Genomic DNA, 17938 nt, shown 5'->3' on the forward strand with positions numbered 1-17938 from the left:
AAACAAAAGGTCTCGTGATCCTGCACCGGCCATTTTCAATAGTGCTGGTAGGCCCCTTTCTCAGCACATTATGTAGCCTAGCAAACCAATATGTCTGTGGCATTCATGAATGAAATGGATACATGTAGCATCCAATTTCCTCCAAAGAATGGCTCTACCTGTCCTGGCAAAGCAGCCACAATACAGAGAATATATACATGCATTGCACCCTGACCTTGACGGTTCCTCTTCTTTCTATCATCGGGTGTCAAGCGGCTTACCAGTTAGTCATCTCTCAAAGAATGGCAGGGTTCTTTTGTTGTCTTATGTTTGCTTAGATGCCGTGCACTTGTTTGCTGAAATAATGTCCTGAAGTAACCTCTAGTGAAATCCAGTGTAGACTGTACTACAGTTTGCATGTCCCTTCAACAATGCTACAGGCATTGTCACACCTGTCAGTTATAAAGCACTTAGGGATCTATCCTACAGCTCAGACCACCATGGTACAGTTCTAATTGCTTTCCTGAGACAGAAGGAGTTGCCTACAACTGGATCATGGTGTACATTACCTGGATTGGATGATTATTGGGTCACAGCCTGTCTTGAAATGCCATGCCTTTTGATATCAATAAGGACAAGTAAGGTTAATCCTACACATGTACATGTTCCAAAAATAGATTCTGTCAACAGTTTGGTAGCTAACAGGTCATGTAGTGACCTAGCTTTAGTAGGCCTGCACATTTTTTGAGGACTTTCAAATTGCAATGCTCTACAAATAGAATGTACATTGATTGATACAATAAAAGATTATTCTTAAATTTTATGGTAAATGAACATTCCTACTATAGAAATAAAAAAAAGTATTTGTTATATATGTACAATTTTTTTCTTGAAAATATCCTTTACAACAACTGTTGCGTTATGTATTGTAGCATACGTTATATGTAATTTAGTAGTTTTAGCCTCGTTGAATGTAAGTTAGTTGAGTAAGTGATGAGAACACAAAGTTGACAGTGAAAGTTTGAGATTACTCTGAAAGCACAGAGGTGTCCATTCCTGTGACAGGAAAGCGTGGCAGACAAACACGCACTGCTATTTTGGGCTCTCCACTCTTTTGTGTGGTTCTTACAACAACAAAAGATGTCCTTACAAGTTCTCAGAAGACTTCCTTGCTGTATCTAAGCCACACAATGTGCAGTGTTGACAGACAGATGGATCAAGTTACAGTTAAGAGTGTTAGATGAGTCATGTCCTGCCCTGCATTCCACTGTCTACTCCTCCGACTTATTCTAAAACTTCTTGAGTAAAGGTAAATAGTCATTATGGTAACCTGTTATTCTGCCCTGGATCTTTAAATCTTTGTACTTTCTTAGTGGCACACACAACCGTCATGTAAATTCCCTTTAGTATGTAGCAGATTTGATGGAATTCTATAACAGTTACTGACCAGTGTCTGAAAATGTAAGCTACTTAACACATCAACAATGAGAAGTAATATTGTTTTTAACACAAGGGTTTTCAATCACACCATGGTTGGGATCTGAGGTGGAAGCCTAGACTAAGGAGTTGAATGGGTGAGAAAATCCTGTAAAATACTTGTTAGCTTACACAAGCACATGGGGATCTGTCCTTTTCAATTATCTTGATGATTTTTCCTCTGTGCAAAGTGTTTTTTAGCCTTGAAGGACTGTGTCATAGTAGTCAAGGAGTATATTGTAGAGGAAAACAGTTTTGCTTTTCTGCAAGCCATAGAGATTTGACTTTTTAGAGTGTCACTCGTACATGTACGATTTATGTAGAACGGCTTAACTTGCCTTACAATTTTATTATGTACTCATGTACAATGTACATATGTAGTCTGGATGTCTGCCATTCTTATATACATTAATCAAATGTAAATCTGCTGCCATATTTTGATATCAAGCCAAACTCAAACCCATTAGCTTTTAAATGGACTCAGCTGTTAGGAGATTTCAAGTCCATTTTCAGTATTTCAAAGGTGATTGACATAAATCAAATAGTCACATTTCAAACCCAGCGTGGTTACGGTGCTAGATAAGTAAGGAATTCTTCCCTTCAAATTTACAGTGTGGATATATTTATCAGTACTCTGGTTGCTTTTAACAAAGATTTGCAATGTAGCTGTGTTGCCATGGTAGCTTTATCTGTGTTATCACAGTTTGTAGTCACACTTATCCCCAAGTTTGCAGATATCCATTTAGGCATGACAAGTTTCTTCTGCCATTATGATTATGAAAATATCTCTGACTAGGTGCACAAGAGCTCTGATATCCAGTATCATGAAAGGTTGTTTTCAATTAGCAACACAGATTTGACTGTCTTTTTTTATGCATTCAATCAGGATAAAGCTAGACACTTATCAATGTTAGCAACCCTTAGCACTCTGAGTCACCAGCATAAGACTAACCATGGTTTCATGGTTTTCACATGAGGCTGTCATGAGATTCAAGAGCCTCTGAGGTTAACCCTGGGCTAGATGTTCTGGCAATTAAATTTCCCAGCCAAGTCCAGAATTGTTAGGTCATGTCCTTCGCTGATTCTGGTTTGAATACAAATAACTTGACATTGACATTCTGCATGCCATCCTGGCCATGGTGCTGAAACCTAGCCATCCATTCATGAATTAGAAAATGTTTTTCCTCAGAAACCTCCTTGTTGCTTAGTGGTTTCCCAGTGCAGTAAGAGGTGTGATTATTAAATGTTTGTCCGCTCACAGTAAAACAAGTGTTGTTAATGATTTATAAAGTGTAGTTATGTTTCAGCACTTCTTTATTGAACTTTTTGGGTTGTTTCTGGCCAAAAAATATGGAATGTGAGATAGCTGTCATAACTACCACATTGTTGCTGGCTGGAAAACCACCTGCTGCATAGTAAAACCACAGACTGAATTGCTGTAGTCAGGGGACATGGGAGGCAGAGGGAGTAATCCATGATTGTGTTGCAAAAACACTTGGCCATCAATGAATAATGAAACAAATAAAATGTAATGGATTGTTTGTACCATTTAGAACTTTCTAGTTGGCAGGGGATTTGGTAATTGTGGCAACTTGGCACTTTAAGTAATATACAGGGAATTAAATGCCCCAGTTGTGTTGGACAATTGTGTAAGCAACAATTTATCCAGGTCACAACAGGGCAAAGGTGGCACTTAACAGCCAAAAGTCAATGAAGCATAAGCTCTAGATACTATTTGAAAGACAAATCATGTGGTGTTCTCAGAAAATAAAGTAGGCAATTGTATATGAATTTGAATCAATGGAATTTCAACTGTCTCAAATTCAGGGGCATTTGGCCAACTAACCAATCTCATCATCTCAAGTGGATTTTAGCGATTATAAATCATATAGGGTGAATAAATGGACTTTCTTTTATTATCTTTAGAGGCCTCGTCAATTGGTACAGTCAGGAGAGAATTATGTAGCAACTGGGAGACTGATACCAAAGTTACTACGTACAAAAGCCCCAGGCCTTACGGCATGGGTTTTATTCATCGCACCAATGAAGTGATAATGATCTAGAACTCAATATATCACCCAGGGTAGTATGTTCTATTGTGTCTTGTTCAAAAAGAGCCAGGCAAGAATAGATTCTGAAGCTGATATGATAGAATTCCATTCAAATCAGAGTGTACCGGACGAGCAGGTTCCTTCCCAATAGCTTTGAACCTTCCAATAGTGGACATTACGTTGGGCACTTATCATTTATCAGCCTTTACGCTTGTGCAATTACTCTTATCTAGGGGCTATAATATGATAATGGCCTTGTAAACTGTGTGAATGCCTCTTGGATGTGTGATTAAGTGTAACCATTACCCTGAAGATAGTAGATATGTAGAGTGGACTCATCTCTGCTTGCTAACTAGCATCAGTGATTCAGTGATAAAATGCCCAGAAAGATGTTGGTTGCCTTGAGAATAAATTGTCTGCTCCATGGACATATCTATCACTTTGAAGTCAATCACTCATCTGCCAAGACCTTTGTCATTTCCATAACCTCTGACCAGCACTTCATGGCTATAGACTGTCAGTTGAGCTAATGATTTTCCCAGTAGTCCTCCTGATCAGCATTGCTTGTTCCCGATTAGAGACAGCACCGCCATTATCATGTAGACATGAACCCTTCTGAGTCTTGGATCACTTCCAGTGGGTGTAATTTGACTCCTGCCTGGAGAAATTATGACCGATTATGACATCTTCAGTTGAGAGAACACTAATAAATATCTATGTATGCTAATGGGGTCTCCATTAGGGCTGTAAAACTTTTACTTTGGCCAGGAGGAAGATGCAAAATGCTACAGAGCTGTACCTCTTCATGCACGGTGATAGCTTATGATGGCAACTATGATAGATGAGGGTTGAAGAGAGATAAGCCTGACGAGTTTATAAGTATCACTAGTTGATAGGTCCTATCCCCAGACAACAATCTTCCCTAGCACTGATGGATGCTTGGCTGCAGCAAAATAACAAAACTGTCATCCCTGGTCTCAAAGCATAACCCAATGTGAAAGGTGTTAAAATTGCCTCATTAAGATTCATTTGCAAATGTCTGACTTGACATTTCAAGTGAGACCTCGGATTCTTTGATTCTTTCATAGTTCAGAGACTTTCTGATTTAAGTTTTCTACACCATGGTGAGAGGATTTGACAAGGGCCAGCATATTTTGTTGGTATGTGGATTGCTTGCCATCTACTTAAAAGCTGGCATGCATTATACTGAGTCTTCACAGCTAAGGAAAAATCAGCAAGTGTTTGAAGATAGAGGAGGACCATTAGGAAAATTCTAGTGAGTACACATATAACACATTTGTGCAGAAATTAGTACATGCTTGTTAGAAAGGAGAGCAATCAAGGGTGATTGAAGTTGCCAACTAGTTGTTGCGTATTCAGTCTTTACTAAGTGTGTCTCTAATATCTACAGATCTTCAAAGCAATCTTTTAACATGAAAACTTATTGGCATTGAATTGAGGAATGGAGTAAGTGGTTGCATTGGGACCATTCTCCCGAGATGACCATCAATTTGTGCTCTCTCTGTGCTCATTATCTTTACATAAGGATGTTCTACCATGGGGGAACTGATAGTGATCTGAAGCTGTATTTGTCACACCGCCATTAACTTGTACCTTTTGATATCAATCCTCAGAAGACTAATATCTTGTTACATGTGCTCTGTATGACTTCTAGAGTCCTGTGATGTTGAAAGATGGCAGCTTGTAAGTTCTTAAAGAGAAATTCAAGATCAGTTAATAGTTTAAAGATGCCTAAAACCAATACAAGAAGAACATAGGGATACTTTGTGAGGATGTGATGAACTAAAATTGCAAACACTTAACCGAAAATTACTAATTGCATTCTTTACTCTAAAAACCTAGAGCTAATAACCAGTTAAAATAGCTGTATGTGTCATATATCAGTCTGCATTTAATATCCTGAATGTCAAAGTCACCCTCAAAGCCAATGTTGTTATTTGGTTGCATAATTAATGACTTGGCTGCAATTGACTCGTATTTATAAAGCAATTGGTCTGTTTGCATCTGAAATTGACTAAAGTAATGCCACGCCCGATCAGAATGTATGGAAAACTGGATGCTTCAGTCTTCATTTACTTGGTTGGTCATGGTACCTCAAACAAAGCTCCATGTTGCTGGCTGTCTACTGTTACGACCTGTTGGCCTGCCAAGGTCAATGGTAGCCTATATTTCCCTTGATAAATCTGAGTAACTAACTCCACAGACTGTAATATGATTGATGGAGGAAGGATTACACCATATACATACATATCAAAAATGATCCACCCAAGCCAACCACAACTGAAAACCACAGGTGGGTAGTTGTTGTTATGAAGCCTGTTGCTGCGGAAAGTTATCCCAGCTTTGACGTCATCTGGTTCAGACAGATTCAAACACACAGGGTCCTTGTTTAAAGCTTTAGAATAGCCTGTATATCAAAGGTTTTGTCATGCTGAGTGGAGAAAATTCTTTTGATTGGCTCTGAGCTATTTGAGAGGGGGTTGTGCATATGGGTGTTATGATTCTGAGAAGGTTTTATGGCTAAATGTACAATAACATGCTAACATCTCTTATTATTCAGACTGATGTTTATTTTCCAAGCAACAAAATGAACTGAGAAAATATCAGCTGCATCCTATTTTTGCTTAATGTAATTGTGGAATGTATTGCAGAGAAAGCTTTAGACATGGAAAAACATCTATGAAGAATAACCCTGTATTCAGCACCAGGGACAGTGCATCTCATGAATCTAGTAGACTTCTTGTATGGCAAAAAATTATGATGGAATGGTTCGGTCTTACTCTTTTTCGTGCTGAAAGTGAGACTAAAATAGTCTTATATAACACCGATTTATCTGGTTTTCCTTTTTGAAAAGGGCAAAAATAAGGATTCCCACCTCAATGAACATTTCTATAATCTTATCTTTCCAATTGCAGACTAACTATATTTTTGTACTTGCCATAAGATTTTTACTATAATCCCTTGAGATATTCATCAATAACTTGAAGGAAGGCAGTTTAAATCATATTCAGCTGATCCCTAGGGAAATGCAGCTCCTCTTTTCTATAGGGATCACAGGTGGCCGGCATGTGAGTCTTTACCAGGGTTGTCTCCAGAACCTGTCTCTCCGTCCTGGTACAAAAATTTGCTTGTTAAGACAAACAAAAATTTCACTCCATCCCTCCAAGTAAACTAAACATCCTGATATAGGCAAATATTTTTGTGAGCTTTAGAAAAATTATGACAGATTGAACAATGAAAATATTGCGAATGTTTGCTTTTAAAAAAGTGTGAAATAGCATTTCAAAGGGTTGGGATTTCCTGAGAGAGCATGCTCCAGGACCCACCCAATTTTGTGAGTGCCCTTGCCCCTGGAGACAGCCCTGATGTGAACTTACAACTTGATTGATTACACAAAGACACATCCCTTCAACTGGCAAATGGTCTTGTTACTTCTGCAATCATGACTTCATGTAGACTGTTTGTCACAACAACTTTATTCACAGGATCCACATCTCTCTTACAGTTGGAAGGGAATCCCTCCATGGGATATACATGTAATTTAACAAATCTAGTAGGTGTGGTCTGCCATCTTGATGTGCGGTGAACTTTGAAAAGGTTGTACATGTATCAACTAAAGGTTGAACTCATTTTTCTTTGCCAAGAATTTGAAATTGCATGCAAGTTCTCTTCTCATTTCTGTTCAGAACTTGACACTTGGATTTACGGCTAATATATCACTAGATTTTACCATGTTATAGAATGCGAGCTCACGTTCTTTAAACTATGTGTCATAGTGGAAATGTTGAAGACCTCCCCAATAGTATTCAGTAATCATATTCCAGGGTTTGCAATCTTGGGCTCTTTTCGTCTTGGAGGACTGTCATGTTGTCTCCGCTTCTCATGGCTTCTGTCAGTCACTGCAATCATACCATCAATCACTACATTTGCAGTCATACCTGTTTGAACTGTACATGTTTGCAGTTCGGATGTGCGGGTGATATTTCAGGCTTGGTTTTCCAATCTTAGCTGTCTAATCAAGTGGCTTTTAATGCCTTTACCATTTATCCAGCACTTCCTGTGGTGCAAGAGAAAATTTACCATGGTGTTCCATTGACGTAAGTTAGGACGTCATCTTAATCAAAGCCCAGGAAGACCTGATGGGTAATCCACTTATAGCATCAGCCAGGTTTGACCTCCAGCTGACAAGTGGCAGAGTAGGGCAAAGGTCAGCCATGTCCTCCATTAGTGAGGATGTGAGAAGGGCCGTGTGACATTGAGCAGTGGACAATAGTCCCAATCAGTCAAGGCTGGGGGACAAGCCTGCAGTGTTTGATTTGCGATAAATCGTAAAAGGCCTTTTATTGTTTAACGGTTGCAGGCAAGTCTATGTGTCATCTTTATGCTTCCTGTTGAAAGAAGGACACTAATGTTTATGTTGCTGAAGGCCACATGTATATATAATAAATGTATTTTGTTTGATCATATCTGGAGAAGGGAATTTCGGTGTCAAAATTAATGGAACCTCAATAATATTTTTGTTGCAAAGAATCATGGTTCTTTACACTAAATACTCAATTAAATACATCAAACATATGCATGCTTGGAAAATATCCTCCAGCACTGCTTTCAAGTCATTTGGACAGCATCCAAGTCAATGCCTTGTTTAAAGAACTGTAATGCCAGTGCCGACTGCAGCTCAATTGGAAACACCTGAGCCCTTCGCGCATGGCCGTGACCTAGTCATTAGTTTTACTATCCTCCGCACCACAGCGGGAACAAAAACAGGAAACAAAATTTTTCTCCTGATTAGTTCCCGTAGTTCTCCTGATTAGTTCCCGTCTCTACAACTAGACTCTCAAATGTGTAGGTCACTGATAGATGTGACCTCTCATTAATGAGACGGAAACAGCTTCTGTTTTATGCGCAGTCTGGCGGCTCATAGCTAATGCCTGTATTTAAGAGAAGATCAATAAAAAGTCCAATATCCTTTCCTGCAGCAATTGATTCTTCGTAGTTTTGAGAGAAGTGTAATTCATCTACTATGCTGGCATCTATATCATATGGCACATGTGCCTGTTCAGTTTTGCAAATTTGTTTGATTTACCAGCACACACTGTAAATATCTGAAGACTTATAATACCATCTTGATAAATGTGGAGTTATCAGAATTGTCAGTATTGGAAATAAAGACGTGGGACTTCCTGTGTTGTTTATACCTGTAGATTATGGTTTATTGTGGTTGATGTCCTATATATTATGTATTTTGTATACAGTAAAGCCTTGTGTGAGAGAGTAGATTGTTAGAGGCTAAACCTCTGCATCAAACAAACATGAATGGGTAAAAAAAGTTTCATAACTCTTTTTTTTGGAATGGGTTCCACCCAGATACCCCCAGTTTAGGATGTAGTTTGGCTCAACTTGTCCTTTGGGCAGAGCACATAAACCCAGACGCTGGTCTTGAAATGGGTCTTCTGACAGATGCGGGGGATGAAAATGACATCCACCGCACTGTAGAAAATCCCTCTAAGGTGCTGGAGGAATACCCGTGGACGGCATTAAGCCTCATCCCCCAGCCACCTGTGCCAATAGACAACCAAGTTACAGGAAAGAGTGGGTGTCCAACGCAATGTGCTCACAATCATTTTCAATCAGTGATCTTAAGCCAGATTAGGTGGTGCGTGTGGGGAATGGTGATGTTTCAAGTGTTGCTTGTGTTAAGGATGTGACAGGAACATGTATAAGTTAAATGAATGATATGCTACTATACTAGTTTGACATATCTATACAATAGTAATTTTTTTCTGTGATCAGTTTTTCTTCTATGATTCTGTGTTCTGTAGTTGTACATGTATGATCATAAACTGAATTTCTATATATTCCTCCCTTGTAGGGAAAATGGAACATGTATTATTGTTGCTGCATACATGTATTTCTTGGCTCTTGGCTCCATGCCTCTAACTTTATCTGTTTGCCTAATAACTTGTAATTTTGTCAGTTAAAAACAAAGACAATATTGTCCTTGCCTTTGTTACAGGTCTGTTTGCCTTCTGGCTATTTTGTTCTCAGCTTAAGTTTTTGAAATGAAGCATGGCAGCTACAGTTTCCACTTGGCCTTGTGGAGACAAGGGAGGAAATTGGCTGTCCAAGAAAATTGCCAGGAGTGCAGAAAGTCATTGAGATTGACCCCTCTCTTATCCCCAGCTCATCCTGAATTCAATTCCTGTAAATTGCGCAGTTCCTGCCATTTCAGGCTCATGCAGTAATGTTGGAAGATGAAATGGCTGTCAAATCAATGTCACTGTTGTGCCAGCATCAACTGTCAACCATATTCTGAGTCTCCCTTTGGAAATAACTAATGTGCAGCAAACTGAAAGGGGCCAAAACAGACATGTACCGCATTTAAATCTACTTGGAAGTTGCTTGCATCTAAATCACGTCATTACACATTCTGATGGCCAATAGCTATGATGATAGGATACAGTGTATTGTACTTTGGTGAGGTCAAAGTCAATAAAGTATAGGTCAGCTGTAAGGTGTATATCTGCCACCCAAATGCCAGAGGCCTTCCAGAGCCCTAAACCTCATAACTAGTAGAGGCAATTTTGAGAAAATGTACCATCCTTAAAGCTTGCAACAAGATGAGGAGAAATTCAAATCAAATTGTTTGCATATATATTACACATTTCAAGCTATGTAGATTGTAAAAGTCTTTCTAAAGCCTTATCCAAAACTTCAACAACAGCTGGAAATCTTGGGTGTCCTTTGAAAATATTAAGTTTCAAGGGCTGAATTTATTTGATATTTGTATTCATGACAGTCTCTGTGTTGTCATGCATAGGACGTACGTGACTGGAAGCCCAGGGGAAATCCCACTTAAGTACTTGTCCACCAGAGAAATACCGCCTAGAAATTGTTCATATAGTACTGGATATTGATGACTGTCATGTACGCTGCAACTCTAAAGCTTTATTGCCTGCTGCATTTTCATCAGGAGTGCTTCAATGCATGTCGCTTGGACCGCTGATGGCACAGGCAGTTTATGACAGAATAAAAGCAGTGAAGAAGTCATAAAGAGCACCAGTCACCCACTCAATCTTACAGTAACTTTTCTTGCCCAGATGTCAGGAACATACTGATTTTAGAATAAAAGTACTCTTTTTCCTCAACAGTGTTCAGAGAAAATGCCATTGTGGGGGTGTGAGTAGGTGTAAAAGACATGTAACTACAGTTCAATGTTAAGAATAAGAGTAACGGCAACATTAGTCTTCCTAAGATATTGTGTAACGTGGGTGTACATGGCTGTTACGGTCTCAGGCTCTGATACTAACAGATGACAAACGTAATTCTTTTGATGCTTCAGGCAACAGAGTTGTCCAGTATGAGGAAGTCTGTGATTTAGTGCGGGGGTTTCTGAGAATGAGGACAACATTTACGACAGAATCCAGGCTAAATCCTTGGCCTTCAGCACCTGCATGTAGAAGGGAAACGTTACAAGAGCAGAATACTTTGAGGCTACCTTTTGGCTGGAGCTATTTTTATGGTTTGTTAACGCTGTGTGTAAATGTTGCAATGTAGGTAGTGACTTGCGGGTGTTTATAAAGGGCTATGATATCTGGAAGAGAAAGGTTGTCTTCGTTCATTCACCAGTTTCTGTATTCTCCGGTCACTGTAGTTTTGGATATTTACTTTAAAGCTTTCTATTGTGAGTTTAGATCCATGACATTTGGATTGGTTTTGCACTAATTCATGGTTATGTTTAATGGGTAACTTGTTTTGGATATTCTTGTTTTTATTATATTAATGGGTGACTCCAAGGTGCTGAAATTCTTGCTGTTGTGCATATGATATTTGACAGTTTTGTTTAATCACTCAGAATTTGGTGAACTGAAATAAGTCAAAGGAAAAACATGATGTTCAAAGAAGCAGTCCTTCATAGCACCCACATGAGGTTGCTATTTTAGCTAGGTCATAAATCAATGGCTTAGATGAATATGTTTTCAACTATGATGAAAAATCATGGAAATGTTCACCTTTATGTGGTTTGTATTTGAGTGTAATGAATGGTAGGGTAAATATATACATGGGATTTATGCTACACCTCCTTGTAAACTGTAGATATGAATGTTACAAAGAGATTTATATAAGTTTTTTTTATACAGGATATGAAAATAAATTGTTATAGTGGAGATTTTTTTTCTGATGGCTACTGTATTTCCAATCATTCTGTCATTTTGTTCACCATTCATTTTACATAGATGTTTTGATGATAACAGCACACAATATTTTGATAGATACATATTGAGTTTTTATTTCCTCTTGTTTTCCAGAGTTACAGGAGGGGAGCTGTTTGACAGGATAGTGGAGAAAGGCAGCTACTCTGAGAAGGATGCCAGTAGTCTAGTCAGACAAATCCTAGATGCCATAGCCTATCTACATGACCAGGGAGTGGTGCACAGGGACCTCAAGGTATCAGCATCTTTACATACCATCTCTGAAGGTCTTAAACTTGCTAAACTTTGATTCTTTACATCTTACCCTAAGTCAGATGTGCCTGTCAATACTATGCATGCATTTTTGGGTTTGGGTTAAGAAAATGGCATAGCTTTAATGTTGTTGTTCAAGAGAGAGATGATAAATTCACTTTGATTTTTGTCTTACAGTGTTTGCACTAAACAGTGTTGTTTAAAAGTTATTTAAACTTTAAAGGGTACATTTTTAACTCAGTGAAGCATACAGGGCCCTCTTATGTTTGAGTTTACAATATGGTTAAGCATAACACATGTTTGATTATTTGTCCTTTTGTTTGTCCTCCCTGCAGCCAGAGAACCTCCTGTATTACTCCCCAGATGAGGACTCTAAGATCATGATCAGTGACTTCGGTCTCTCCAAGATGGAGCAGGAGGGAGTCATGTCTACTGCCTGTGGAACTCCAGGATATGTCGGTAAGTCCACCTTAGTCGCAATTCCACTATTACTTGTTAACTGTAGCTTCTAGTTGCCACCTATCTGTGGTGCAGTCACATAGCTTCAGTATATTACTCTGACAACAATACAACACATTTCTATTTCAAATGTGTACAGTTTACACACAATTGTTTTACTGTGTAGCTCATCTCTTCAACATCATTCCAGGAGTTGAATATTAGTCAAAAGGTGTGCAACAGCTAACTGGCTCTCATCCAATCATTGACATTTTGCTACTGTAGAAGAGCCCACTTTGGGGACCCACTGAAGGTCATGAAATGTCAACTCTGTAGGTCAAAAGTACTTTCAGAGTAATAGCTTGAGCGCACTCCAGTTTATCTCTGGAGAAACACGGCAAGTAGGTTCTGTCTCTGTCGGGATTCCAGAAAACAGATGTCTGCATTTGGAATCGTTGCATGTAGCAGTGGCACTTGTGTGGTTGTTTGTCTTACACTATGATCCTTGTACAGGATTGAACCCCAGTTTTTCATGTCAGCAAGTAATGTAGTGGGTGGGAAAGGTGATATTTTCCAGATGCATTATGATACATGTTCAAACACACTTTCCTGTAAGTTTCAAAAACCCTAAGTTCCTCTTTGCTCCATGATTTATCTCATTTCTCCAATCATTTTACCAAATTTATAAATTAATGATAGATGCTTTTCCGTCCTTCACTTTGCTTTCAAAGTATAATGCATTTTGTTTTAATGCTTCCATTATATCACATCACACAGATCATGTATAAATTAAAAGTCCAGTGTCAGTGCCGCCCACATTCAGGAAACAGAAAGGTGTAAGATTTATTAGGATTTCATGTATCTCCATGTTTTTAGCTTTGGAAGCATTAACATACATGTGAGGAAAGGAAGTATCTATGAGAAGTAGCTATATCAGAATATCAGATTCTATGGAAAGGACATAAAATGTTGATCAACTGCATTTTGTGTCTTACAAGTAAAATTTTGTGTCTTTCCTCTTGCAGCTCCAGAAGTGTTAGCACAAAGGCCTTATGGAAAGGAAGTGGATTGTTGGTCAATTGGTGTCATATCCTACATTTTGTAAGTACCTTACTTCATCTGCATGTCACTATCACCATGTACATGTACTCTTTAATACAAGAATCCTTTGGTCAAGGCCTATAGTATGGCTTGTTATGGGTCCTCATGGAATACTGTACATGCATTATATATGATTATTGATTGGTAAGAGTGGTGGGTGTGGGTGTCTCACCCTGAGGTATAAATTTGATAGGAAAACTGTATATTCCCTCCACTATCTACATAGATTGTCTTGCAAGGTCATACGACTAAGCTACACGTGTGAACTTGGGAATACAGTCATTTTGTATTAATTCATATTGTGCAAGCTTTCTTCATCCTGTGAAGCTGCATTGAGATGCATACATGTATGAGAAAACTGGCATGTAATGTAAAGAATAAAGGAAATACGTCTAACATGAGATAAGATGCTTCCTTAGGACTAGGAGACCCACGAGTAGTATGCATGACTTTGGGATTGCAACAACTACCCACAAACCAAATATCATCACAAACCAAGTACAACTATTTTGTCAAGCCCTTGTACGTGCACGCACAAACAGGCACATAGCCATAGAGAACTAGAGGTCGGAGATCTCATGTCTTCGTCAGAGGTACATCGTTCTAGAGAAATTAACATGCGTATTCTTCAATCTTTTTAATAATCAATTTGGTCTAAAGAACAAAAGAATCTCTGTACTATTTTTATTATGGTACAGAACACCCTGAAACGGTTTGCCGCAGATTATACAGATGCGTCGTCACCCGTGTTAGCCCCCCCCCCCCCTACGTTATTTGAGTTTGGACTGTTACTGGAAAAAACGTTCAAGAAATTCTTACTGTGTTGAAAGTGTCACGACAGCGCCGCAAAATATAATAAGAGAAGATTGTTGTGAAGAGGTTCTTCTGGATTGTAAAGAACTGGTCGCACACTGGACTTTTGTGGAGCTTGATGGTTTATTGTGTTGCCTCCAGGACTCCTAGCACCAGAGTGAGGTTCCTGGGTTGGACTATTCTACTTCTAAGATAGGGGGTTGTGTAACAGGACTAGTCTACTTATATGATAGGGGGGTTCTTGTATGGTAATGCACATATGGTTCACAGTGGGTTCACAACATACCTCCCCTCACACAGGAGGATTGACGAGGTCAATCTGAATAATAATAATAAACAGTTGAACCCACTGGTTAATTACTTACTTAAGTTACAGATGACATAGGTATTGTTGTACATGTATTATATTAAAGTTACAGAAAATGATACGGCGTGGAACAAAGTAGCTGTTTGAACCTCAGAAGACAAACTCTGGTTGACAAAGAGACCCAGTCGAATGCCTGGAACACTGAGGAACAGTTTGCTACTTTGTGTACCAGATAATGGTTGGGAATCAGGTTAACTTGTATCATACAAAATGCAAATTTGGAACAACAAGGTAGCTATTTGAACTTCAGAAGGCAAACTCTGGTTAACGACGAGACCCAGTCGAATGCCTGGCACACTGAGGAACAAATTATTTACTACAATGTCTACCAAATAAGTAATGGGAAGTACAGTACAATATAGAAAATGGTATAACAATGGAGGTAGAAAAACATGGATCAAGGTGTAGCTATGATTTATACATCAGAAAACAAACCCTGGCCAACGTAAAGTGAACCAGCTGAATGTTTGGCACACTGAAGCACTAAATTGTTGCCACACTGACCAAGAGACAGGAAACTGTGAATATTTTACTTTGGCCTGTTGTTTTTGAACAGGGCTAATGGCTACCACATGTGGTGGGGCAATCAGGGGCTGGTCTGAACACATCTTGCTCAGGCCACATGGCATGGCATGGGAAAGGAAACTTTGCAAAAACAAAGTTCTAGAATAAACACTTACAGGAATGTTAAAATGTAAATCTAGCTAGCTGTAAAGAGTCCAAGAATATAAATGTGAGAATGTTTCTGCTAGAGGCTACAGTTCAACTGGAAGCTTGCTTGCATAAGTACAGTCTTAGTGTGTGGTCTTGCTGGGCCTGACACCAACAATGAAGGATTCCCGAACGTTCCTAAGACTCTGTCCCACCCGAGGCCTGGAAGCTTGCTTGACCGCCCGTTTCTGGCAGTGGACCCTGAAGACTGGACACGTGCCTGCATTCACTCGCCTCCCGATTCCACCCGACGAGTTCGGCAGCTTACTTTACAAATCGTTCTGTCAGTAGAGTTTGGAGATGGGGCTGACCTCTGTCTCATGAATTTCTACCCGACGACTTGAAGCTTGCGTGACCGCCCGTTGCTGGCAGTGGACGTTGGAGACCGGATACAGTGCCGTATTCGCTAGCCTGGTTCCACCCGACGAGATCGGCAGCTCACTAGACCACCCGTGCTGTCAGTGGGGTTTGGAGACTGGAGACAGTTCTTCCCTTCCTTCACGTGGTATCGGATGTTTCGAACCCATAGAAGACTGTATCTTGAATGTAGGGTGTATTTCTGCTGGAGGCTGGTATGATGTTGAGGTTTCTGGGTCCAGGATAAAGTGACAGAATGGCCATGGTCTTACTCACCCTCCCACAGCAGCTTGGCACATGGTGGAGCTGGAAGTCGTCAGCTCTGCGGTGAGTTTGGCCGGATGGGTACAGTTCTGTGCATCGATATCGTGCTGACCGTCAGTACAATCCTGTCCGTGACGCCATTTGTTGTGAAGAGGTTCTTCTGGATTGTAAAGAACTGGTCGCACACTGGACTTTTGTGGAGCTTGATGGTTTATTGTGTTGCCTCCAGGACTCCTAGCACCAGAGTGAGGTTCCTGGGTTGGACTATTCTACTTCTAAGATAGGGGGTTGTGTAACAGGACTAGTCTACTTATATGATAGGGGGGTTCTTGTATGGTAATGCACATATGGTTCACAGTGGGTTCACAACAAAGATGTTATAAAGGAAAGAATCAGAACAGGGTGACTACTGCTGTTTTGTTAATTTGTCTTTATGACAAATAGAAGACTTGTTTCTTGTGTTCTTTGTGTCCTAACATTTGTACTTCTACAGTTAGTATATTCCAAATCTAGGCATCTCGTTTTTCGGCCCTTCGTGTTTTTATTGCGCGCTTGCCTTAAATTTAAGGTAATTAGATTTAAGGTCTCCAGTGGACGTCATCCATAGCAATTACTTGGTGTGGCCGTAGAAAATAACCTGACATATGTCCAACCTATCCTCCCCCTGCTGAAGTTATAGTACAATCCCTCAATGTAACGTCATTTGATCCCATCCCATTATGGGGTTCCCCGGCTATATCCAGCTGTCGGCTGTCTCCAAGCAGATGTAGGTGGGGGATTTCTAAACACAAAAGGTCCTATTACGGGGACATAACGACCTCCACGACTCTCATCTTTGAACTCAATCTTGGAGACCACGACAGTAATATGCCTATCAAATTTCATTAACTTCCATCCACACATACAAAAGTTATCCTGCTCACAAGAAAAATTAACAAAATGCCCCCTGTAGTCACAACAAAACCCCCCACGAAGCTCAGTAACGAACTTAACCTTGGTCCTGACAATAGTAAGCACCACACCAAGAATTATAATCAACATTTTACAAATACTTGAGTTATCTTGCTAACAAGCCACAAACACAAAAGGTGCACTAACGTGACGCTCGGACCCCCCACGAAGCCAAAACTTGTACTTGACTTCGGCCTTAACAGCGGTAATCTGCCTGCCAAAAATCATGGACGTCGAATCATGCCTTCCAGAGTTATATCGCAAAATCCGCAGTTCCCCACACTCCGGCGAGACAATTTCATAGTCCTTCTGACGAAGACAATAATCCTGTCCTCATTTTTGGACCATTCATGCAAATGAACATTACATTTTAGACTTGAACAGGAATATTCTTCGATTCTATCAGTTTTCTTCTGTGACATTGTTCCAAGTTCCTGAAAAATAAATTTGTTCAGCCTTCAAGGTTGCAGTGTGGCTTTGATGTATATGAAACAACATCTGCTGATAAAGTCGAACCCATCATCATGTGGGCAAAGTCCCAATGACATATCTGTAATAATGATGATGAATTAGGAGATTAGATGTAAAGAATGGTAGCTTTGATTCCTGGGTGCCTGCCAGCTTCTGGCTAGACTTGTACGTACCAATCTTCTTTTTCTAAAGGGGAGGTAACACAGATACTGCAACCTTCACCCCATACAAATCAACGTGAGGTAGATGAATGGAGAACAGTGATATGATCTCTCCATTCAGCCTACTTCTGTACTCAGGCTGAGGAGTCCAGACAGGGTTCATATACCGTGGAATGTGATAATGATTGTATCTTAAGGGAAACTGAACTGCAGTAGGACGTCTGTATGTCTGTTGACATACTACTGAAAGCCTGGGGCCTCTTAGAAAGAGATACACAGACGATTTCTGACAAACATTTCAGCTAAACTATT

The 17938-nt window shown here is 39.8% G+C and overlaps 1 protein-coding gene across 1 annotated transcript in view; it reads left to right on the forward strand.

The window, feature by feature from the left end:
- LOC109477227 (calcium/calmodulin-dependent protein kinase type 1D-like) overlaps window positions 1-17938 on the forward strand; it is a 45575-nt gene that overhangs the window by 14702 nt on the left and 12935 nt on the right. Inside the window, 3 exon segments of the mRNA XM_019778306.1 lie at window positions 11837-11975; window positions 12328-12451; window positions 13456-13531. Coding sequence (XP_019633865.1) covers window positions 11837-11975; window positions 12328-12451; window positions 13456-13531 — 339 coding nt within the window.

Source organism: Branchiostoma belcheri, unplaced genomic scaffold, assembly GCF_001625305.1.
Source record: "Branchiostoma belcheri isolate BF01 breed outbred unplaced genomic scaffold, Haploidv18h27 scaffold4, whole genome shotgun sequence".
Lineage (NCBI taxonomy): Eukaryota > Metazoa > Chordata > Leptocardii > Amphioxiformes > Branchiostomatidae > Branchiostoma > Branchiostoma belcheri.